Source organism: Macaca nemestrina, chromosome 18 (assembly GCF_043159975.1).
Source record: "Macaca nemestrina isolate mMacNem1 chromosome 18, mMacNem.hap1, whole genome shotgun sequence".
Taxonomy (NCBI): domain Eukaryota; kingdom Metazoa; phylum Chordata; class Mammalia; order Primates; family Cercopithecidae; genus Macaca; species Macaca nemestrina.
The window spans coordinates 26,327,347-26,351,989 of record NC_092142.1 but is presented as its reverse complement, the minus strand read 5'-3'; the positions used below and the strand labels follow the sequence as shown (position 1 = coordinate 26,351,989).

Genomic DNA, 24,643 nt, shown 5'->3' with positions numbered 1-24,643 from the left:
ATGTTGGCCAGGCTGGTCTCAAACTCCTGACCTCAAGTGATCCACCCGCCTCGGCCTCCCGGAGTGCTAGAATTACAGGCATGAGTCCGTGCCTGGACCAATTTTTATTATTTTAAAAGGAACTAATTAATGGACATTTTACATTTTCTCAGTTTAAATCTCTGATATCATAAATATACATAAATATCATAAATATATACAAACAAAGCTCTTTGAGGTAAGAGTATTCAGGGGTCCCAAGGCTTAAAAGATTTGAGAACTGATGTCCTATAGCAACATTACATTGACCTTTCCAGAGGGCAAAATGGTAATGCACAGTACAAAGGGCAAAGATGTATTTTAAGCATATGCCAGAATGTTCAATTGAAAACATTTTTTCCACACTACATTCAGTGAATATAAAAAGAAGGTAGATTCCCCAGGAACAAATTCCCGAGAAGTGAGTGACAGTACTGTAATTAGAAAAATGATCTGGATTCTAGCCCAGACCCTACCAGTCTCTCCAGACTTTGGTCTTCCCATCTGCAAAGTGAGATACCAGAATAGCCTATTTTCCATTTGCTTTCAGTTATCAATACCATGACTCTAACCAGGGATCCCTAAGTAGGGACCCATAAGCTGTCTCTGGCCTTCAGACTGATTGGCCATCCCTGTTTCTGAGAAGTACCCCATGAGGACAATCAGCTGGTGCTTGGTGAGCAGGTTTCCTTTCAGGTGAGAAATTGATTTTCAGTTACGGTCTCAGTCCAGCTCGCTAGACTCTCCTCTGCAGACACCTGCATTTACAACCTCTGGAATAAAAGGGCCCTCAAAACCGGTCCAAATCTCAAACTCTATAATTCAGCTCCAGAGACAGAGTGTCTGGGTTTCTCACCCACTCTGCTACATGCTGGCTGTTTGACTTTGGGCAAGTTCCTTAACACCTCTGAGCCTCAGTTTCATCATCTGTAAAATGGAACAATGCTGACCTCAAAAGGCTGGTATGAAGCTTAGCGAGGTGTTGCCCAAGAGTACTTACAGAGTTCTTGGTACTGGACAGCACTTTGTTAAAGGGGGCTATTATTATTAACGCCAAGGCACAGAAAGGGATTTTTCCTAAACGCCCTTCACACCCCATACCAATTCCCTTTCCCAGCACCTGACGATTGCACTCCCACAATCAAGTTTACCTTCATATCAACTCCCAAATCCCACAGCCACATCCCAACATTCACAAGACCCTCCTCAGACCTCTACTTCTCCTTCCCCACCCTACATCTCTTCACTGAGCTTCTGGCCAGTACCGGTTTCCTTCACGACCACAGCCGGGCAGAATGGTCACAGCACAGACCACTCCCCCAGCCTCTCCTCCGCGCTCCGGACCACTAAGCCTCCCTATCCCTCATTTCGGAGACCCCCTTGGGTCAGGAAGTGGTGGTCCAGGGGTTTATAGCCTAGGATTCTGCCCAAGGCGCGCTCGGGAGGGATGGGAGAATAACAGCCCGACCTCCCGGAGGGGCCCGCGGACACTCACCGTCCATCCCCAGAGGCGGCGGTTCCGGGTGCTCGAACCGGAAGCGGCCTCTACACTGTTTGCAGTTCCCCTGGTTACTGCAGGGCCCCGGACCAATGACGGTAGAGCTCCAATTACTGAGCCCGCCCCCGGGGAGTGACGTCATGCCGGCGCACTGGAACTCCTCCTCCGAACCCCCGTCTGACCCACCCCGGGCCCCCTGGATCGTTGTGCGCAGGCGCGCTGGACCAAGGGCCTTGGAGGTGCGTTGCGCATGCGCCCCGGGCGCCGCCGACTGAAGTAGCAATGGACGCGTTGGAGTCGTTGTTGGACGAAGTGGCTCTGGAGGGGCTCGATGGCCTGTGTCTGCCAGCGCTGTGGAGCCGTCTGGAGACGCGAGTGCCGCCCTTCCCGCTGCCTCTGGAGCCCTGCACGCAGGAATTTCTCTGGCGCGCCCTCGCCACGCACCCGGGCATCAGCTTTTATGAGGAGCCTCGGGAGCGACCCGACCTACAGCTCCAGGACCGGTCAGCGGGCGGCCTGGCCTGGCGGGCGGGCGGGCGGGCGTAGGGCCCGGGGGCAGATGGAGCTGGGGGCGGGGCGGGAGAATGGAGTGGGGCCGTGTAAGTACCGTAGGCCTGATGATTGAGTTGGGGCGCGGCGGTTAGGCTAATTTGGGGTCCCTCAGGCCTGGCAGGGCCCTGGAGTCTGATGGAGTTGGCATGGGGAGGGGGAGAATCTAGTGATGTACCGTTTTGTCCCTGTGTGTGTTTTGGTGTAATGGCGAACAGGATTGGGGATATTCTTCAGGCTTAAAAGAATGTTTCCTTGATATTGGAGGGTAGGATTAGAGTAGGAAGACACTTTAGAGCCAGACTGGAGACTCTGGAGATCAACGGACACTCATGGAGTATTCATTAAGTGCAGATAGAGAGCCTGGGGCAACTCGAGATCTGCATATCAGCACAATTAGCGATAATGCTAAAAGCTGACATTTACCAGGGACTTTATGGGTGAGGTGCTGTTCTTTTTTTTTTTTTTTTTTCTTATTTGAGATAGAGTCTCACTCTGTGGCCCAAGCTGGAGTGCAGTGGCGCGATCTCGGCTCACTGCAACCTCCGTCCGCCTCCCAGGCTCAAGCGATTCTTGTGCCTCAGCCTCCTAACTGGGATTACAGCGTGTTCCACCACGCCCGGCTAATTTTTGCATTTTTAGTAGAGATGGAGTTTCACCATGTTGGCCAGGCTGGTCGCGAACGCCTTGATCTCAGACCAGCCGCCCGCCTTGGCCACCCAAAGTGCTGTGATTACAGGCCTGAGCCACCGCGCCCGGCCACAGTGCTGTTCTAAGAACCTGTTCTAGAAGCTTAGGAGCTTAAACTCACTTGATCCTCACTTGATTAAACTCCCTTAAACAAGAGATTAAATTCACTTGATAGTCACCTATGAGGTGAGTGCTGTTATCTTCCTCATTTTACAGAGGAAGAAACTGAGTCACAGAGAGGGGTTACATAATCTGTCTAAGGTTCTGGGGGCAATAAGTGACTAAGAATTGATTTGAACCCAGGCTGTTTCCAGCGGCTGTACTCTTAAGCCATATTGTGAGGGTCAGGGGAGGTTCCAAGAGGTAATAATGTCCAAGATGGGCAGGCCTCATGCCTGTAATCCCAGTACTTTGGGAGGCTGAGGTGGGCGGATCACAAGGTCAGGAGTTCAAGACCCGCCTGACCAACATGGTGAAACCCCATCTCTACTAAAAATACAAAAATTAGCCTGGCATGGTGGCGCATGCCTGTAATCCTGGCTACTCAGGAGGCTGGGGCAGAAGAATCACTTGAACCTGGGAGGCAGAGGTTGCAGTGAGCTGAGATTGCGCCATTGTACTCCAGCCTGGGTGACAGAGTGAGACTCCGTCTCCAAAATAAAATAAAATAATGTCCAAGACGAAACAGCCAGTTGGCAAAGAGGACTGTTGGACAGAGAACAACAAATGTGAAGTCAGTGGCTGCAGTGTGGAATTGGAGGTAGGGAATGAGGAATAGCTAGGACTGTGCTAAGATCCTTAATACAACATGTTATGTAATGTTTACAGCAACCTTAGGAGATGAGTAATATTCTCCCCATTTTCCGGAAGAGAAAATCGAGACCCTGAGGGGTCAAATGGCATGCTAAAGGTCAACTAGCAAGGGAAGAACCCAGACTTTGAGGAAGGTCTGAGTTCAGAATGTACTCTGCCCTTAGCCAAATTGGACTGGAATCAAGTCTTTTAACCTACTTAAAGAGTTTATCAGCTTGTAATCCCAGCACTTTGAGAGACAGAGGTGGGCGGATCACTTGAGGTCAGGAGTTCAAGACCAGTCCGACTAACATGGTGAAACCCTGTGTCTACTAAAAATACAAAAATTAGCCGGGCGTGGTGGTGGGCGCCTGTAATCCCAGCTAGGCTGAGGCTGCAGTGAGCCAAGATTGTGCCACCGCACTCCAGCCTGGGTGACAGAGGGAGAATCCATGTCAAAAAAAAAAAATTTTTGTCCTTTATCAAAAGGATAGTGAGAAGTCACTGAAGAGAGGGTCAGACTAGGACCAAAGAGTGAAGTTGAGAGATTTTTTAGTTATCTAGTCATGGTCTGGCTTACCATGGTGGGTGTGGGGATGAAGAGCACAGGCAGTCAAGACATAGCAGGCCAAAGAATCAAGAGGCTTTGGAGACTGATTGGATGTGAAGTGTAAGGAAGGTAGGAATCAAGGGTGATGCCCTCTGGTGGCTGCTGTTTGGGCAACTGAGCAAACCCTGATTCTCATCTCTGAGGCTGGGAACATGAAAGAACAGTGTGGGGGTTGAGTCTGGGGGAGGTGGGGACTTTGCTGAAGGGACATGTGACACATTGAGCTTTAGGTTCTTTTGAGTTGTCCAAGTGAAGAGTCTTAGTTAGTAAACATCTGGCTTCGTGGGAGTGAAAGCAGGCCAGAGGGAGGGACTGAGGTAGGCATCTGTGAGTCATTCTGTGCAGCTGGTAATTAAAGTGACTGGCCAAGATCAGCCCTAAGAGAGAGTGTCGTGTGGTTGGAGGTCTTGAGACATAGCCCTGCAGTGCAGTTACATTTCAAGGCTGGATGGAGGGTGAGGGACTTTCAAAAGAAGATTGAGGTGGTGTGGCTGGAGAGGCAGAGGACAGTCAGGTCAGTGTTGTTCTGGAAGTTTGGGAGGAGACAGGATGATTTAAGAACGGAGGGTTGGGCTGGGTGTGGTGCCTCACGCCTGTAATCCCAGCACTTTGGGAGGCCGAAGCGGGTGGATCACTTGGCCAACATTGTGAAACTCTCTCTACTAAAAATACAAAAATTAGCTGGGCGTGGTGGCAGGCGCCTGTAATCCCAGCTACTAGGGAGGCTGAGGCAGAAGAATCGCTTAAACCCAGGAGGCAGAGGTTGCAGTGAGCCGAGATTGTGCCACTGCACTCCAGCCTGGGCGACAAGATCAAAACTCAGTCTCTAAAAAAAGAGAATAGAGGGTTAAATAGTACAGAGAACACAGAGGGGACAAGGAAGGAAAGGGCTGAAACATGTACATGGGATTTAGCTGCAATTAGACTAGTATAGGATGTGAGTGAGATTTCAAAAGAAAAAACTTGACAAGCAGCCAGGCAAGGTGGCTCACACCTGGAATCCCAGCACTTTGTGAGGCTGAGGTGGGCAGATTACTTGAGCCCGGTAGTTGGAGACCAATCTGGGCAACATAGTGAGGACAAAAAAATTATATATATATGTATGTATGTATGTTTTTTTTTTTTTTTTTTTAAAGAAAACTTGACAAGCTTGGCTAACTGCATGAAAGAAGCACAAATGAAAAACGGCCCCATGGTGTTGTAAGAGGCACCTAGGAGAAAGCGGTGGCAAGAGGGGAAAGAAGGGACTTAATTGGAGCTGGAGAGAGGCAATCATATTTGAAATAGGAGGTGTTTAATAGACAATCGAAGACATTGGATCTGTATTTGGAGAAAAAGGACTGAGGATTCAAAAGTGAGACTTGTTGACATGCAGACAGTAATACAAACCATGAAAATGGATTAGGATATTAGAGAGATAACTAAAGAGAGATGGAAAGATGAGATCTTAAAGGGAGGAAAGCTTTGGCCGTTTGTGGTGGCTCCCACCCGTAATCCCAGCACTTTGGGAAGCTGAGGCAGGCAGATCACCTGAAGTCAGGAGTTCGAGACCAGCCTGACCAACGTGGTGAAACCTCATCTCTACCAAAAATACACAATTAGCCGGGCATGGTGGCGCACTACTGTAATCCCAGCTCCTTGGGAGGCTGAGACAGGAGAATCACTTGAACCCGGGAGGTGGAGGTTGCAGTGCACTGAGATCACGCCATTGGACTCTAGCCTGGGCAACAGGAACAAAACTCCATCTCAAAAAAGAGGAGGAAAGCCTTAAATAATTTCATCCAATTTGGTGGTTTGGAGACTGAGCACTAGATTTGGAAGGAAACAAAAGCCCATAATTTGGCCAATAAGGAGGTTTAGGTCCCAGCACCCAGCTTCTGGAATAGTCTGGGGAGTCCTGGAAAGGTCTGCGTTCTGTGGATAGAAAGGCAGGAACCTGCTTGTCAAGATTATCTGCATTTAAAAGGCAGGAAAACTGAGTGATCTCACTTCTCTCTGATCTCTGCTGGAGGTTGTCAAAAGAACACAGCCAAGCACGTATTATTTCTGAAGCTGAATTGTGCTTTGATATTTGTGCTTTTCTCCTTAGGTATGAAGAAATTGATTTGGAAACTGGAATTTTGGAGTCTAGGAGGGACCCGGTGGCCTTGGAGGACGTCTACCCCATTCATATGATCTTAGAGAATAAGGATGGCATCCAGGGCTCATGCCGCTACTTTAAGGAGAGGAAAAACATTACCAATGACATCAGAACCAAGTCCTTGCAGCCTCGCTGTACGATGGTGGAAGCCTTTGACAGGTAACTATTTTGCACCATCAGAAATTCCTGGGAATCTGGCTGGGTGCCGTGGCTCACGCCTGTAATTCCAGCACTTTAAGAGGCCGAGGCAGGTGGATCACTTGAGGCTAAGAGTTCAAGACCAGCCTGGCCAACATGGCAAAACGCAAAAATACAAAAAAATACAAAAATTAGCTGGGTGTGGTAGCACATGCCTATAATCCCAACTACTGTAGTGGCTGAGGCATGAGAATCGCTTGAACCCAGGAGGCGGAGGCAGGCTGCAGTGAGCCGAGGTCATGCCACTGCACTTCAGCCTAGGCAACAGAGTCAGACCCTGTCTACAAAAAAAAAAAAAAAAGGAAAAAAGGAAATTTCTAGGAATCTGAGTGCTTTGAATGTGTAGTCAGAGCACTTGGATCTGGCCTACAACCTTGGAGTCTGTCAGAGTTCACTAGCCCTGCCCTAAGCCAGTTCTTGGCCTTCACTTGCCTTCTTCACTGGGGTCAGGGGTCCTGCCTTTCTCTTTCCTTTGTGCTCACAGTCCTCGAACACTTGAATGGTGCCCTTTCTCTCTTCCTAGCTGGGCCCTGTGCTGCCCAGCCATTCTCTTGTGCATCCTCAGTCAGTATCCCAATTCCCCAGAGTGTCTAATCCAGATGATCATTTTTCAAGCACCTAACCCCATTGCTGCCTTCCTTCTTACTTCACAAGGCAATGTGAACTCTGCTAACTTCCACGTTCTTCCTTGACTTGCAGACTTTTCCACATTTCTTCCCTGTCTACTCTCATCTCGGAGGAGGTGAGAAATGGTGGCCCTGTCTAAGGCTGTGATCTGGATGCTTCCCTTCCTCCTTCTCCCCCCAGCCCAGCTCCCTCTACCCCTCTCTTTCCCACCTCTCAGTTAGCTCATCTTTCTCCTTGATTTTCTTTTTTCTATTTCTTTTCTTTCTTTTTTTTTTTTTGAGACAGAATCTCACTCTGTTACCCAGGCTGGAGTGCAGTGGTGTGATCACAGCTCATTGCAGCGTTGCCCTCCTGGGATCAGGTGATCTTCCCACCTCCCCACTGAGTAGTTAGGACCACAGGCGCATACCACCACAACCAGCTAAGTTTTATTTTTTGTGGAGATGGGGTCTCGCCGTGTTGCTCAGGCTGATCTCAAACTTCTGGGCTCAAGCAATCCTCCCACCCCAGCCTCCTAAATTGCTGGGATTACAAGTGTGAGCCACTGCCCCATCTGTCCTTGATTTCTACTGAAGTTTTCCCTTCAGCACATGAACACAGTTTACCCATCTCACAGAATAACCTTTTCTTGACCTCAACTCCCTTGTAACTGGTTGTCTCTTTGACTCTGCAGCCATGCTTCTTTGATGAATCAGCCCCATTCACTGTTTCTCCCTCTTCACCTCCCCTTCACTCCTTTGCCCACTGCAGTCCTGATTCCTGACTATCACTTCACAATTTTATCCTCTAAGATCCCAGTTATTAAGCCATGAACACTGTTAGGCCCCTAATGTCCTTGACCCTGCTACACTATTAAGGACTCAAAGCTTTTGTGCCAGTGTCTTCCTGCCTTAATTTGTTTTTCTACTTTCCTTGCCATTCCTCACCAGCTTATTTGTGGATTCACCTACTTCCACCACTTAACTGTTGGCTGGTGGGCTGAGCAGTAATCCAAGCACTTTGGGAGGCCAAGGCAGGAGAATTGCTTGAGGCCAGGAGTTAAAGACTAGCCTGGGCAATATAGCAAGACCCCATTGCTACAAAAAATTAAAAAACAAAAAACTAGCTGGGCATGGTGGCACACTCTGTAGTCCCAGCTACTTGGGAGACTGAGATGGGGGGATTGCTTGAGCCCAGGAGTTTGAGGCTTCAGTGAGTTATGATTGCACCACCACACTCCAGCCTGGACAATGGAGCGTGACCCTATCTTTTTTTATTTCTTTCTTTTTGAGACAGAGTCTTACTCTGTCGCCTAGGCTAGAGTGCAATGGCACGATCTTGGCTTACTGCAACCTCCACCTCTCAGGTTCAAGTGATTCTCCTGCCTCAGTCTCTCGAGTAGCTGGGATTACAGGTGCATGCTACCACGCCCGGCTTATTTTTGTATATTTAGTGGAGACATGGTTTCACCATCTTGGCTAGGCCGGTCTCGAACACCTGACCTCAGGTGATCTACCCGCCTTGGCCTCCCAAAGTGCTGGGATTACAGGCGTGAGCCACCACACCTGGCTGACCGTCTCTCTTTAAAAACAACAACAACAAAAAAAAAACCACATTGACTGCTTCTAAAGGTTCTCTGTCTAGTCCCAGACCTCTCCCAAGCAGCATATGTGTTATTCCAATAACCTGCTGTGCATACTCAGTGTGATCATCACTCTCCTTCACCCCAAACCTGCCTTATCTTCCCGTCTTAGTGTGTTGTGTGTTGCTAGAAGAGAATACCTGAGGCTGGATAATTTACAAAGAAAAGAGGCTTGTTTAGCTCACAGTGCTGCAGGCTGGGATGCTCAAGGGCATGGCACTGGCTTCTGGCAAGACTTTCGTGCTGCCTCATAACATGGTGGAAGGTCCAAGGGACAGTGAACATGTGCAGAGGGGCAAAACCCAGAGGGCATCCTTGCTTTACATCAACCCACTCTCACTGGAGCTAACCCATTCCCAAGATAAGAACTCATTCTTTTCTCCAGGTGGCATTAATCTGTTTCTGAGTGATCCACCCCAATGATCCAAACACCTTCTACTAGGCCTCACCTCCCAGTGCTGCTGTGCTGGTGATTAAACTTTTTTTTTTTCCTTCTTGAGACGGAGGTTTGCTCTTGTCGCCCAGGCTGGAGTCCAATGGCGTGATCTCGGCTCACTGCAACTTCCGCCTCCCAGGTTAAAGCGATTCTCCTGCCTCAGCCTCCCGAGTAGCTGGGTTTATAGGCACCTGCCACCATGCCCAGCTAATTTTTGTATTTTTAGTAGAGACGGGGTTTCACCGTGTTGGCCAGACTGGTCTTGAACTCCTGGCCTCAGGTGATCCGCCCACCTTGGCCTCCCAAAGTGCTGGGATTACAGGTGTGAGCCACCACGCCCGACTTCTTGGTAGTTATACTTCAACATGAGTTTTGATATGGACAAGCCTCATCCAAACCATAGCACTGCCTTTTCTCATTCTTTATTCTGGTCAGATGTACTCCCATGCATGCGGCTGTACAAGCCATAAACGTGGGACTCTCCTAGGCCCCAGTGTGATGGGATGTACCCTGACCACGCTAGGCAGAGGTTTCAAACTGACCAAATCTGCCCACAGATGAGCTTTGTGTGCCCAGCATGGTATTCTGTTCGGTTTTTAATTTCATTTCATTGCTGATATTTAAAAACCTGGATTTCTAGCTTTTCTTGAAAAATCACAAGGTCTAGCTGCACTGAGACCAATTTTTTACAGGGGGTTATAGGCCAGAGTTCCCCTCAGCTGGCCGTGTACCGCCCGGTTCCATACACCATGAGGTTGTGTTCGTGTTGTATTCGTGTGTGCTCCCTGCCCTCCTGATCAGGTCCCAGCAGGCTCTATGTGATTGTGCCCCTGTCCACACAGTACTCCAACCTCATTTTCTTCACTCTGCACTGCAGTTCAGCCTCAACATGCTGGACTCCTTTCTGTCTGAAGGCAATCCTTGTGCTGTTCCTTCTGCCCAGAATATTCTGCCCACAAATCTTCACATCGCCACATCATTCAGGCTTCATCCTGACTCTTCTGGAAGTGTCCCCCATTGCCCAGAAAGCATCGTAGTACTCTTTATGGCACCAAAAATGGTTTTGAAGTGTTTGTTTATGTCACTATTTCCTCACTAGACTATACATTGCTTGAAGGCAGGGACTCCATCCTTCTTGTTCACTGCTCCGTCTCTTAGTTCTATAATATGCCGGCACAAAGCCGGCTTCTAGAAATACACGTTTGAAGTTGTAACCCCTGACCCATGTTATGGAATCTGAACTCCCCAGCACGGCATCAGAGGGCCATTGGGGATGTAGATGCTGCTGGCCTCTCAAGCTTTCCTTCTGCTTTTTGCTGGGTATCACACTCCAGACTTTGTAGCCATGCTGCACCTCTTACCTCCAGGAGCAGGTGTGCTTCTTCGTGCCTCTATAACCATGCAGCTTCTGTGTCCTTCCTCTTCTCTCTCTCATCCACCCAGCTCACTGCTAATACAAGAGTCACCTCCTTGCCTGGTGCGCTGGCTCACACCTGTAATCCCAGCCCTTTAGGAGGCTGAGTGGGGGGTGGATCACTTGAGGCCAGGAGTTCGAGATCAGCCTGGCCAACATGGCAAAACCCCATATAGGCAAGTGCCTATAATCCCAGCTACTAAGGAGGCTGAGGCAGGAGAATCACTTGAGCTCTGGAGGCAGAGGTTGCGGCGAGCCGAGATAGCGCCACTGCACTCCAGCCTGGGCGACAGAGGAAACTCTGTCTCAAAAAAAAAAAAAAAAGTCATCTCCTTGAGGGGTTTTCCCTAATCCCTGTGCACACACTCTTGTTTATACACGCATATTTGAATTAGGGCTCCTCATCTATGCCATCAACAACTAGAGCCTCTTTCTGTCAGAGAAGTTATGACCTCATACTAGAATTGTTCATTTTACGTTTTTTTCTCCTTCAGTAGCCTGTGAGTTCCTTGAAGGTAGAAACTATTTTTATTTGTCTTGGTATACTGGTGTACTTTGCATGGTACTTCATTGGCATTTGATAACCTGTAAGATGACCATAGTCAGCAAATTAAAACTAGCAGGAGTCATCGAATCAGCTAATTGGCAGTACTTAACAGAAACATAGGGATCATGACAGTGAAGGATAGTAAACTAGTCAGAGTAATGATGTTTTAAAAGCAGCAAACCAGTGCCCCTGTTTTCAAATGTTTTTTCCCCCAACTGACCTCTTACAATTTAACTTAATGAGCCTGTTTTGAGAACAAAAGAGCATAGGTCCTAAGTTCGTGGAATTCAGATACATAAAGTGAACTCTCTGTCATGTATATTCACAACCTAACATTCTTTTTGAAGATGGACTATATGGGCTTCTGTGACTTAGGCAAAATGCTGATTTCAGGTCTCAATGTGAAGAAAGATGCAGTTAAGTTAAAACAGCCTCTTTTTTCCTTTGTACCTACTTAGTTGTAGAAGTAAAGTCATCTGGTGTGGGGAAGAAGGAAGGAAAACTGTCAGACTGAGTTACTGAGTGGGGGGTGCTGCAGAAGGACCTCGTGACCAGGTATCTGTAAATCCTGGGGCTGAAAAGAGTGGATGTTGGTTCCCAATAAATAGGATTGGTAGCCTGTGAGCTTTTCTACGTGGACCCTTGGTGACTCCTTCATCTGGGAAAAGGGGATCCTCTACCTTAGGCCATTTCCTGCTGATATAGCAGAATACCACAAACTGGTTAATTTAGAAAGAACAGAAGTCTGTTTGGTTCATGGTTCAAGGGGCTGTAAAGTCCAAGAGCATGGCACCAGCATCTGGCAAGGACATCCCACTCCTGAGATAACTAACCCACTCCCACAATAAATGCATTAATGTATTCATGAGGGCAGAGCAGAACTCTCATGGCCTAATCACCTCTTAAAGGTTCTTCCTCTTACTACTGTTACAATGGAAATGAAGTTTCTAACACATGAACTTTCGGAGGACACATTCAAACTTGAGTCTTCTCCAGTTGAGTAACTTGATGCCAAGGAGCGAATGAGGGATGGGTTCTCCAGCAGCACATCCTTGTGGGATCTCCCAGCTGCAGGGCCAGGGCTTGGACTCTGAGAATGGGTGAATGGAGTAGGTTAATTTGCTCAAGATGTTAGATTGAGCAGGCCAGGCACTGTGGTGGAGTCTCCATCATCAGTGATGGGGAATGCCCAGTAAGGACTGTTAGATGTCAGCATAGAAATGAGTCTTCTCACTTGGACTGTCCTCACATGCCTTGCTCGAAAGTGGTTTTGGCCTCTTTTGGTGCATTCTTTCTCACATGTCAATTTAGTAGAAGGAACGAATGATTTGTGCAAGGTCTGGCCTTCAACAGTGAAGTCAAAATGAGACTGCAGGTCCACTGATTGCACCGTTCAGGGCTTTTGACTCTGAAGATTATTTTATCAGTCCAGCTCACTAGCCTAGTTCATTTACTTAACAAATACACACAGAGCCCCTATTATCACCCAAATTCATTATTCTAGGCACTACGGATGTCCTGCTGAACAGGTTGACAATGTGCCTGCTCTTATATTTGAATGAGGGAAACTGACAAGAAACTTGGCACAAAAAAAAAAATACATATATATATAGTCATTTCTGAGAGTGCTAAGTGCTATGAAGAATATGGAAATTGTGGGGGTGGGGCTGGAACTCTAGTTGGCATTTTCTGGAAAGGCTGAGGAGTTGACAACTGAGCTGTGACCTGAATGATAAGAAGAAATCAGTCACCTGAAGACCTGGAGGAGAAGCAGCTAGGCCGAGGAAACAGCAAGGACAGCACCCCTGAGGCTTGTCTTAGGGATAGGAAGCCTCCTGTGAGTGAGGGGCAGAGCCGTGGAGGATGAGATGAGCAAGGCAGGGAGGGCTGGGCCTTGGAGAGCCTTCCAGGAGGACCAGGAGGAGGAGTTGGATTTGGCCTGAGCACTTTGGCAAGCCCTGAAGGACTTTCAGCAAGGAAATAAGATTGGCCCTGTTCCTTCAGCACACTATACTCCTTTTTGTCTTTTTTAGCACACTACACTTCTAAGACTGAAAACTTGCTTAGCTTAATTTTGGGATCTTGTGAACTCCTAGGAAGAAGCAGAAAGTAAGGATTCTATACATTTCTTTTTCATATCTCTGTTTACCTAAAATCAGTTAAACTTATTTCTTCATGCGATTGTTTCTGATTTGCAGGTGGGGGAAGAAACTGATCATCGTTGCCTCCCAGGCCATGCGGTACAGGGCCTTGATAGGCCAGGAAGGGGATCCGGACCTGAAGCTGCCCGACTTCTCCTACTGCATCCTGGAACGGCTAGGCCGGTCCAGGTGGCAAGGGGAGCTCCAGCGAGACCTTCACACCACTGCTTTCAAGTAAGTGGGAGGATTTGCTTCTCTGCTTTAAATTATACATCATTGCAACCTGAACCCCAAACGCAGGGGCCTGCTGCGGTATCTTCCCCGAGGCATGGCTTTTTGTTTCAAGGCCGTGGTCGCACAGTGACTGTTTTCTTAGGTTGGCTGGACAGGAGGTTTGTGTCTCTGGTGTTTTATGTCCAAATGAGAGATTCTATACGTTGATAAAGCTACCAGCAAAGCAAATGACATGGCTCTTCTTCTCCTCCAGGGTTGATGCTGGGAAGCTGCACTATCACAGAAAAATTTTGAACAAAAACGGGCTGATTACAATGCAGTCCCATGTGATTCGATTACCCACTGGAGCCCAGCAACACTCAATCCTCCTCCTACTGAACCGGTTTCATGTGGACAGGTATGGTTTGTAGTGATCAAAATGTTAGGTTTTTTAGTTGCAGCCATGTGTAGTATGCTTTAAAAATCGTAGGGGCAGCTGGGTATGGTGGCTCATACCTGTAATCATAGCACTTTGGGAGACTGCAGTGGGAGAACCGCTTGAGGCCAAGAGTTCCAGACCAGCCTGGGCAATATACCAAGACCACAACTTTATAAAAATAAAAAATTAGCTGGGTGTGGTGGTGCACACCTGTAGTCCCAACTACTCAGGAGGCTGAGGTCGGAGGATCGCTTGTGCCCAGAATTTGAGCCTGCAGTGAGCCATGATTGCACTGCTATACTCCAGCCTGGGTGACAGGGCGAAACCCTGTGTCTTAAAAAACAATAATAATAATAGAAGCCAAATTAGAATATCACTATAGCTTTTTAAAAAATGATATTTGTTATCTGTGTGTGTGTGTGTGTGTGTGTGTGTGTGTGTGTGAGTGTGTGTGAGAAAATAAGTCCTGGTTGTTTAGAGAACCGGAAAACTATACAGAAAAGAAGGAAAAATAAATCTGTAACTTCACAGCCAACAATAGGAACCATTAACATTTTGGTGACATTTTGGGGAGATGTAAAAATAAAAGTGAGTCAGATTTGATTTGTTGTGGTCGCAGGATTGTAGTTGAATTATGTCAGTTTCAAATAGGATGTTTTGCAGCACTCAACCATAATAACCTATATGGACAAGATGGCAAGGTTCTGCTAAGCAATAACAATGTGTGATATTGCTATTTTAGCGGGATATTGTCCAGATGATACAGCAAACTAGTTAAATGTGCACATTCCCTTCTGAGGACCAGGGAGGCTGGGGGAGTGAGTAGGTTATCTCTGACTTCTTCATCCTTGCCATTGGGGTGGCTAATTACCTGGTATAGGAATGAGGGACAGAAAAGTTTCAGCACTCTGCAGAGGTCTCAGCCCACACTGCACAAACTCATGCCCTTTTTTATGGGAGGGGCAGAAGCCAGGATAAGAAAAGTTCAAGCTGGTGCAGGGCCTGGGAAGAGCAGCCCTTGGCTGAGGAAGCCCTGAGCCCCTTAGTACCTGGCCAGCAGCTCTCTGGGGTGGAGGTAGGCAGCAATGAGGGATAGTGGGGAGGGGAGGTGCATCCTCCAAAAGCGGGGAGAATGATTACATGTAAATGTTAAAGTTTACAGTGCACATGGGTTGGCCTAAAGAAAGTGCTTGATGCATGTGTGTAGACTCTTTATTGACTGTGGATCTCCAGGGGTGAAAATCATCATTGCTGCATCTCTGTCAAATGTCCGCCTCCCGGATTCAAGCCATTCTCCTGCCTCAGCCTCCCGAGTAGCTGGGACTGCAGGCACCTGCCACCATACCCGGCTAATTTTTGTATTTTTAGTAGAGACGGGGTTTTGCCGTGTTGGCCAGGCTGGTCTCGAACTCCTGACCTCAAGTGATCTACCCACCTTGGCCTCCCAGAGTGCTGGGATTGCAGGCGTGAGCCACCGTGCCCAGCTACATATAACTCTTGACTCCCCAAAAACTTAACTACTGATAGTCTACTGTTGATCAGAAACCTTACCAATAATATAAAGTTAATTAACACATGTTTTGTTCCATGTGTTATACTGTTCTTGTATTATTGCAATAAAGTAAACTAGAGAAAAAATGTTATTTAGAAACTACATTTACAATACTGTACCGTATTTATTGATACCATAAGTTTACATTGTCCATTAACAAGACAAATTGTCTGAAATGGCGGGCAGCTGCAGCTGCAGACCTCACTCTACAGCACACGTCAAGCAATTTAACTTTTCCTTGAAGTGTCATGACTTTTTGGGAGCTTCTTGGGAGCATTTCCAGCATCACTAGTGGCCCTTTGTATGGGTCCCATGGTGTCAGTCAAGGTTTATGGTATTGCACTAAACACAAGGAAAAATACGTGAGAACTGCAAGAGATCACCTTTTTTTTTTTTTTTTGAGACGGAATTTTGCTCTTGTTGCCCAGGCTGGAGTGCAATGGCGTGATCTCTGCTCACCATAACCTCTGCCTCCAGGGATCAAGCGATGCGCCACCACGCCCGGCTAATTTTGTGTTTTGAGTAGAGACAGGGTTTCTCCATGTTGGTCAGGCTGCTCTCGAACTCCTGACCTCAGAAGAGATCACTTTTTACTGCAATAAGTAATTTACTAGAGAGGAACTGCTCACACAGAGATGATGAGCATCACATTTTTTTAAGAGAGTCTTGCTCGGTTGCCTAGGCTGGAGTGCAGTGGCACGATCTCGGCTCATTGCAGCCTTCACCTCCTGGGTTCAAGCAATTCTACTGCCTCAGCCTCCCAAGTAGCTGGTACTACAAGCTTGTGCCACCACGCCTGGCTAATTTTAGTAGAGACGGGGTTTCACAATGTTGGTCAGGCTGGTCTCGAACTCCTGACCTCAGGTGATCTGCCCACCTCAGCCTCCCAAAGTGCTGGGATTACAGGCATGAGCCACCGCATCCGGCCTGTCATGGCATTTTTAAGCCAATACTCACAACACTTAAGCTTGCCACAATAGTAACAGGAGGTGGCTACGAAGTTATTAACAGTAGTACACTGTTGTATTACAGTTAATTTTATGCAGGTTTGATTTCATCCCACATCTTCATGTTTGTTTACATTTCCTCCACTGCAAATGGCACCATGTAGGGTCTGTAAATGGTTGCGTAAGTTTTGATTAGCTTTTTATAATAGATTTGTGTATATTTTATGGTAATGAATGATAAAATAGACTAGTATCCACATATATTATGCATTAATGACATACCTTTTTCTTAATCTTTTCAATATTTCTAATGTTATACAGTTTGAGTTTTCTCAAACTGTCACAAATCTCCAAAAATTCTAATATATATATATTTTCTAATATTTTTTCAATAAATATGAAAAAAAAACTGCGTATAAGCGGACCCGACCAGTTCAAACCCATGTTATCCAAGAGCCAACTGTACAGTATTAGAGAGAAGCATCTTTTATGAATTCACATTTTAATTGGGTTATACTATCTATTGATTAAGTAACTGTCTCACCAAACTCTTCACTTGTGTATAACCTGTGCTCTGCCAAGAACACAGGGTGGCAGCTGTGGCGTGGGAGAGAGAACACTGGATCAAGTCAAGATCTGTATTTCCATCTTTGCCCCTCACCTGGGCAGTCACTTGATCTCTTTGAACCACCACTGCCTCTTGTATTAAATGGCTGTGACACAGTGCCTCCTATGCAGAGTGGCTCATATGCATTAACCATCTGTTCCTCCATTTATTCTTTCATTCATTGAGAGGCAGTACAGATGGGGAAGTGGGTACAGTCACTGGATCCCATACGTGTGCTCTCTCTCCCCCTAGGACTGTAAGTCAAGCCAAGCTATTGTCCAGCTGAACTGGCTACAAGATTTCTCCCTGCACCCCTCCCTGAACTCCCCCTAGACTTACACAGTCAAGGGCCCTCAGTGTTTTTAAATAGCTTCCTTTGCTGGCCGTTAGCTTGGAAGCATTGATCATGACATCCGCTTCACAGTAGGAATGAGATGGAAGGTGGCCTCTGCCACGCCAGTGTAGTCAGGAGCAGGAACCGGAGCCTCAGAATCAGAGTGGCGTCCCAGTAAGGAGAGGACTGGATTTAGAGAAAGAAGACCTAGGTTTGTGTCTCCAGCCTGAACTTCAGTAAAGCCTGTTAACTTTGTAGAATAACCCCCATCCTTCCTCACCAAGTGATCTGTTTTTTGTTTTTCTTTGAGACGGAGTCTCGCTCTGTCACCCAGGCTGGAATGCAGTGGTGCGATCTTGGCTCACTGCAACCCCCACCTCCCGGATTCAGGCGATTCTCCTGCCTCAGCCTCCCAGGTAGCTGGGATTACAGGTGCCTGCCACCACGTCTGACTAATTTTTGTATTTTTAGTAGAGACGGGGTTTCACCATGTTGGCCAGGCTGGTCTCGAACTCCTGACCTCCAGAGATCTGCCTATCTCAGCCTCCCAAAGTGCTGAGATTTTTGCCCGGCCCCTCACCAAGTGATTTGTAAGAAGATATGTGTGATACTTCCTAAACTTAAAAGTATTGTAAAAATGAAAGATGTTTTACAGAGTCATGTCATGCAAGTTTTAGTCCTAGAGTCTAGTCTATACGTTGCCTCTAGAAAGGTGGCCTTAGATATGACAGAACCTCTCACAGCCACAGTCTCTCCACCTGTAGAAGGTAGGAGTTGGGCTGGATGATCTTTGAGACCTAAAAGATTCTGTCATTTATTGTCAAATGATTAAGTCAAGTCTTGCTTTTTCATCTTTAAGAAACAGGCAGTAAATATTGACTTCAGCAACAGGTTTGAAAAAACGAATCGCTCGGTGTTTCTTGCAGGAGGAGCAAATACGACATCCTCATGGAGAAGCTTTCAGGCATGCTGAGCACACGAACTAACTGTATAGAGACGCTGGGAAAGCTGAGGGAAGAACTGGTGAGCCTGGGGTTTCCCATGGGCAGGGCTGGGTGTGATCTGTACCATAGCCGGGAGGTCTTGTCAGGCGTAGATGAATGATTTGCAACCCAACGCCCTATTCTGGATTTGATGCAAATGAGATTTTCCTTTGTTTGTTGTTTTTTTCTTTTCTTTTTTGAGGCAGAGTCTCTCGCTCTGTTGCCCTGGTTGGAGTACGGACTGTGTCCTTCCCGGGTTCAAGCGATTCTCCTGCCTCAGCCTCCTGAGTAGCTGGGATTACAGGTGCCGGCCACCATGCCCTGCTGATTTTTGTATCTTTATTAGAGACAGGGTTTCACCATGTTGGCCAAGCTGGTCTTGAACCCCTGACCTCAAGTGATGCTTATGTCTCAGCTTCCCAAAGTACTGGGATTACAGGAGTGAGCCACCGCGCCTAGCTGTTTTTTAGAATGAGAGAGTCCTTTGTCCTTCATTTAAATTCTTGCCTTTGCCTGACTTCTATTTTTCCCCTGGAGTTTTCTAGGACCTATTATCAAAGTTCAGACGGAATAGGAAAACGTGGCAGTTAGGTTTACTTCTGTAATCAAGCTTGTGATCTTGTTCCCAGTGGTTTTGTACTGAAATAGCAGAGTGGCTGTCCTGAGGGGGAGGGGAGAGGATGCAGGGAGGAAGGCAGCTGTTGACCTGCTTTGTCTTTGGGCCCCAGAGCAGAGGCTGTGGTGAAGGGAGCGTGAGAGGGAGAAAGGCGGAGGGGTGCTGCTTCCAATCTGACTAGAAGGTTTCAGTGCAAGTCAGGAAAGAGCCAACGTTAGAGATGGAAGGAAAACAAGATTGCCCTGCGTGTGAAACCAGAACTTAAAACTGAACATTTGAAGTCAAGCTCTTTGGTGACTAGTAATTAGTCCCCTAATGAGTGGTCTTCAGTCTGACCACAGGCACCAGGACAGTCCTTGTTCTTTTCCCGCATTGCATCGGTGGAGTTGTAGTCTCTGATTTCATTGTTCACAGGGAAAGGAGGTATCTTCCGCATTGCTAGATTCGCTGTCTGCCTCAGCCTCTTTAAAGCAGTGGTTACAGTCTGGAGGCTTGTGGGCCAGACTTGGTCTGTTAAAAATCAATTTGACCTAGCATTTTTTAAGAAATTGAGACTTTCCATAAAAATCTAGGTTTCCAGTCTGTCTCGAGAACTGAGAAGCCTGGGTCTGCCCTCTCTCCTGACAGCAGTTAGCTGGAACTAGTTGTGCACTGGCTGGGTCCCCTGCAGTCCACCTGCTTTCTGTCACCTCTCAGACACGAGGCAGGGCGGCAGGGCTCTTTGTCATTCCCTGAGCACTGCTGTTTGTGATACGGGAGAAGTGTTTTGCTTCTGTGTGTCTGAGTTTATCAGAGTAGAAAATCAAAGATAGACGGAGAAGACCTCTCAGGAAACCCTGGCAGAAACTAAGGAACTTCCTACCGGCTTAATAAACAAATAACTGGCCACTGTGTAGATTGATGTTGCTTGTCCAGCCCATGCAGACTCTGGAGATTGAAACCCTCCCTCCTACTAAGTCACTCAGGGGCAGGGAGACAGGGCTAGTCTGGTTTCAGGTCAACCCTGTGGTCTGTGTTAGCAGCAAGCCTTGACTGTTACTGGACAGCCTTTCACTTATTCATTCAACAAATACTTCAGGGAGTGTGTATGCTGAGTTAGAACTGTGTTCCACAATAAGATGGTGAAAGTTAGCCAGGATGACAACAGGTCTCACACTGTCATGGAGCTGTCTAACCAGAAGGGTAGGCGTGTGAACACATACCTGGAAGGATGTAGCTGAGCCAGTAGCGGGAGAGGGGTGCTTTCTTTAGAGAACTAGGGAAGGCCTCATAGAGCTGTGCCAAAAGCAGAGTTGAGCTGGGCTTTTCCCCCACACAGAGGGAAAGTGGCATTTGACGGAGAGGAGAAGAGCTGGTGCAAAGGCATGAGTTGTGGAAGGCCATACAACATGCTTAGAAGTGGGCAGTAATCCGGAGGGCAGCTGGCACATTGTGTGACTGGATAGGAAGGTAGGGGCCGGATCAGAAAGGACTGGAGTGCTGGCTGAGGAGTGGGGACTTTAGCCTTGAAACTTTAGCCTTATGCACCGCTGCTGGCCGTGTAGAAATGAAGAAGTTCTTAGCCAGGGGTGGTGGTATGCACCAGTCCAGCTACTTGGGAAACTGAGACAAGAGAATCTCTTGAGTCTGGGAGGTGGAGGTTGCAGTCTAGGCAGATGAGCTGGTAGAGGGAAGGGGATGGGAAGAAGGTGGCGAGGTTGTGGCCATGAGGGCTGGAATTGTTTGAGAAACATTTTGGAGCTGGAACTAACAGGACGTGGTGAGTGCCTGCACTGGGATGTAGAGGTGACTTGAAGAAAGAGGATCTCAAGATGAAGCCAGTGCATTTGCTGGAGTGGCTGCTGCTCACCGAGGCAGCGCAAAGGCAGGCTTGTGAGGCAGGGATCACAAATGCTTGCTCACTGCGAGCCCCCACGATGAAGACAGTGCCTGGCCCCCTGTAGATGCTCAGTAAATATTTGCTGAATGAGAGTTGAATAAATAGAGAGGTCAGAAAAAGGAGCAGATTTGGGTGAAGAGGAGGCACAGGACAAATCTGAGTTTTGGACGTATTGGGTATGAAGATCTTCTATGACTTTCCCCTGGTGATGTCTAGTCAACAGCTGGAAATTGGGGTCACAGAGAGCTGAGCAGGATTCAGTGAAAATTAGCCTATAGATGAAGCTGAGGCCATGAATATGGATGCTGCCTTTGGGGGAGATTTGGTACGAAGACTCACTGCCTCTTTCTCTTTTTGCTGGCCAGATTGTGTGAGTCATTGATGGCAGCCCCTCAGAAGGAAAGACTACATCATCCTTCCCCTCTTAGGATGGTCCAGGGCTTAGTGCCATATGTCAAGGGCTGGGATCTGATGGATGAGTTTCCATGGGGTCTTTTTATGGTGCTGGGGGCACGGCTAGATTAACGATAGATGCCATGTACAAGCCAGTGGCTTTGAATGAGCCATATGTGAGTCATCTGTATTGTTTTGATAGCCATATGTTCTGCCACCCAAGGGCTGGAGTGCTGGTTAGCCTGGGGGTAACCACACATATGTGGTGGCAGCAGCCCACAGACATTTGCTCCCTGTCTCTCCCCAGAGTGTAAGAGGAAACCTGTAAGACTCAGCAAACAGCTCTCAGTCACGAATGCCTCCTGCTGTTCGCTCCTTCACTGGGAGCCGTGGTGACCTGCCTTACTCCTCCAGGGACTGCAAAATCACATGGCAGCAGTGCCCAGGAGGGTGATACCCACAAGCAAAATGGACCATGTGTAAAATAAATTTTTGATATAATATAGGTTTAAGAAATTAACTTTCCTCTAACTACCATTAGGGAAAATCAGCACAAAAATGATGATAAATGGCAACTGACCTTCAGTTTCATTGTTGGAGGCTCTGATGGGGGAGCGCAAAGGCTGTGACCCCCTGGAGACGCGTGGGCCCCGCTGAAGAGCAGCTGATCGAGGCTCCTGTTCACTGTTGCTGTGAAGCTACAGTCCTAGCATTGGCTGCCAGATCTTAGCCTTTCAAGAGAAGCCAGAATCTAGGTCTTTTTTTATGTGAAATCACTCACTTTTTAATTTTGGCAAGTAAATTACTTTCTTGAAGAAAAACATTGTATCAATTTTAAAAGCAAGGCCTGCACTGGAGGCTGCTGTTGGTCACCCCTGCAGGGGAGATGTTCCTAGGATCATTTTGGTTTTCAGCCTTGCAAAAATAGGAGTGATGAGATGGAAATACCCATTATTATTCTGTTGTAACTTCACAGACCACATGTAAATTTTTACAATTTTTTTTCTTTTTCTTTTTCTTTTTTTTTTTTTTAAACAGTCTCACTCTGTCACCCAGGCTGGAGTGCAGTGGTACGATCTCGGCCCACTGCAACCTCCACCTCCCAAGTTCAAGCAGTTCTCACCCTCAACCTCCTGAGTAGCTGGGATTACAGGCACATGCCACCGCACCCAGCTAATGTTTCTATTTTTAGTAGAGACAGGGTTTCGGCATGTTGGCCAGGCTGGTCCAAACTCCTGGCCTTAAGTGATCTGCCCGCCTCGGCCTCCCAAAGCACTGGGATTACAGGTGTCAGCCACTGCAGCCAGCCTATAGCATTTTTTAACCTATTTTTTTCTCCTTTCTTTTTCTCTACTGCCTTTGAGGGACAGGGGTGTGTGTCTGTGTGTGTGTGTTTGTATTAGTAATACGCTTACATGGTTAAAAAATCAAAACAACATGAAAAGGTATCAAATGAAGTCTTCAGTCTCCACGCCTCCACTCCCGCCTGCCTCATTCCCACCCCTGCATACCCTTCCAGGATCTGGCGAAGTGAATCTCTTTCCCCCCTCTAATCAAAAGGTAGAATCGTTTATATCCTGCTCTGGACCTTGTTTTGGTCCCTTGACAAGGTAGCTTGGCAGGCTTTCCTCGTTAGTACCTCAAGATAATCAATTAATTCAGGTCCTGAACTTGTGTTCATTTACATGACTTTCTAGTCATTTCGGACATCTTGCTGTGTCTAATAGTAGCCTTTAAATTGTGTTTTGGCAGGGGCTGTGTGAAAGGACGTTTAAGCGTCTGTACCAGTATATGCTGAACGCTGGCCTAGCCAAGGTGGTGTCTCTTCGCTTGCAAGAGATCCACCCTGAATGCGGACCTTGTAAGACGAAGAAAGGTAACGCAGAGTCTCAGCTTCTGTTCCCTTGGCTAGCTGGCTCTCACTTCTCTCTTCTAAGCTTCAGCCTCTCTCTCTGATCACATTCTGCCTTGCGGCATAACGATTTCACATATTTATTCAACTCTATACCTCAGTGCCTGGCTCAGGACTGTCCGTATAAAAAGTGCCTAGAAAATGTTTGCTGAACAAACTTCCAGCAAACATCTCTGTGGTGTCCTCCAAAATCATACTTTTATGGTGCCAAATAAACAAGTTCATCTTTTCCTCCTTATACTAAGCCACTCTATTCTTTTTTTTTTTTTTTTTTTTTTTTTTTTTTTTTTTTTTGAGGCAGAGTCTCGTTCTTGTCACCCAGGCTGGAGTGCAATGGTGCGATCTCTGCTCCCTGCAACTTCTGCCTTCTGACCTCAGGTGATCCACCCACCTTGGCCTCCTAAAGTGCTGGGATTGCAGGTGTGAGCCACCACGCTCAGCCTTTTTTTTTTTGAGACAGGATCTTTCTTTGTTGCTCAGGCTGGAGTGCAGTGGCATCATCTCGGCTCACTGAAATCTCCGCTTCCTGGGCTCAGACGATACTCCCACCTCAGCCTCATCACACCCGACTAATTTTTGTATTTTTTTGTAGAGACAGAGTCTCGCTGTGTTGCCCAGGCTGGTCTCAAACTCCTGGACTCAAGTGATCCACCTGCGTCAGCCCTGCAAAGTGCTGGGATTACAGGCGTGGGCCACCACTCCCAGCCACTTGTCATTCTTTAGCCTGCCTTTGTGAAGTGCCTACTCTGTATTGCATGATCTTGTTATCTAGCCCTGTAAGGTTGGTAGCATTGTCACCATTTTATATGTAAGAAAATTAAAGTGAAGAGATGCTGAGTAACTTACAGAAGGTTAAACAATCAGTACTCAGCAGAGGCAGGATCTGAGCCTTCTAAGAAAGTTAACTTAAGGAACAGACTATGAAACTTTAAAAACCTTCCTTAGGCTGGGCACGGTGGCTCACGCCTATAATCCCAGCTCTTTGGGAGGCTGAGTGGGTGGATCACCTGAGGTCAGGAGTTGGAGACCAGCCTTGCTAACATGGTGAAACCCTGTTTCTGCTAAAAATACAAAAAATTAGCCAGGCATGGTGGCGCATGCCTGTAATCCCAGCTACTCCAGAGGTTGAGACGGGAGAATCGCTTGAACCCGGGAGGTGGAGGTTGCAGTGAGCCGAGATCGCGCCATTGCACTCCAGCCTCCATTATATTTTTTTCCTAAACAGGGTCTGTCTCTGTTGCCCAAGCTGGAGTGCAGTGGTACAACCATGGCTCACTGTAGCCTTGATCTCCCAGGCTCAAGCTAATCCTCCTGCCTTAGCCTCATGAGTAGCTGAGACTACAGGCACACTTTACCATGCTGGGCTAATTTATTTTTATTTTTAGTAGAGACAAAGTCTTGCTATCATGCCCAGGCTGGTCTTGAACTCCTGGGCTCAAGCGATCTCCTGCCTTGGCCTCTCAAAATGCTGGGATTATAGGCATGAG

The 24,643-nt window shown here is 47.3% G+C and overlaps 2 protein-coding genes across 8 annotated transcripts in view; one reads left to right on the top strand and one right to left on the bottom strand.

The window, feature by feature from the left end:
• The window catches only part of KATNI (katanin interacting protein), a 233,051-nt gene extending 231,477 nt beyond the window's left edge, over nucleotides 1-1,574 (bottom strand). For 3 of the 7 annotated variants that reach the window (XM_011710197.3, XM_011710198.3, XM_011710205.3), the window contains exon 1: nucleotides 1,514-1,573. In XM_011710197.3, coding sequence (XP_011708499.2) covers nucleotides 1,514-1,520 — 7 coding nt within the window. In that variant the 5' untranslated portion in view covers nucleotides 1,521-1,573. Of the gene's footprint in view, nucleotides 1-1,513 lie in introns of all 7 variants that reach the window. The other 4 variants (XM_011710206.3, XM_011710199.3, XM_011710203.3 and 1 more) reach the window with 4 other exon arrangements.
• A 195-nt stretch (nucleotides 1,575-1,769) lies between these two features.
• The window catches only part of LOC105463222 (general transcription factor IIIC subunit 1), an 86,423-nt gene continuing 63,549 nt past the window's right edge, over nucleotides 1,770-24,643 (top strand). The window contains exons 1-6 of the mRNA XM_011710195.3: nucleotides 1,770-2,019; nucleotides 6,247-6,456; nucleotides 13,339-13,515; nucleotides 13,769-13,912; nucleotides 18,300-18,396; nucleotides 22,997-23,120. Of these exons, the coding sequence (XP_011708497.2) occupies nucleotides 1,799-2,019; nucleotides 6,247-6,456; nucleotides 13,339-13,515; nucleotides 13,769-13,912; nucleotides 18,300-18,396; nucleotides 22,997-23,120 (973 nt within the window). The 5' untranslated portion in view covers nucleotides 1,770-1,798. The remainder of the gene's footprint in view (nucleotides 2,020-6,246; nucleotides 6,457-13,338; nucleotides 13,516-13,768; nucleotides 13,913-18,299; nucleotides 18,397-22,996; nucleotides 23,121-24,643) is intronic.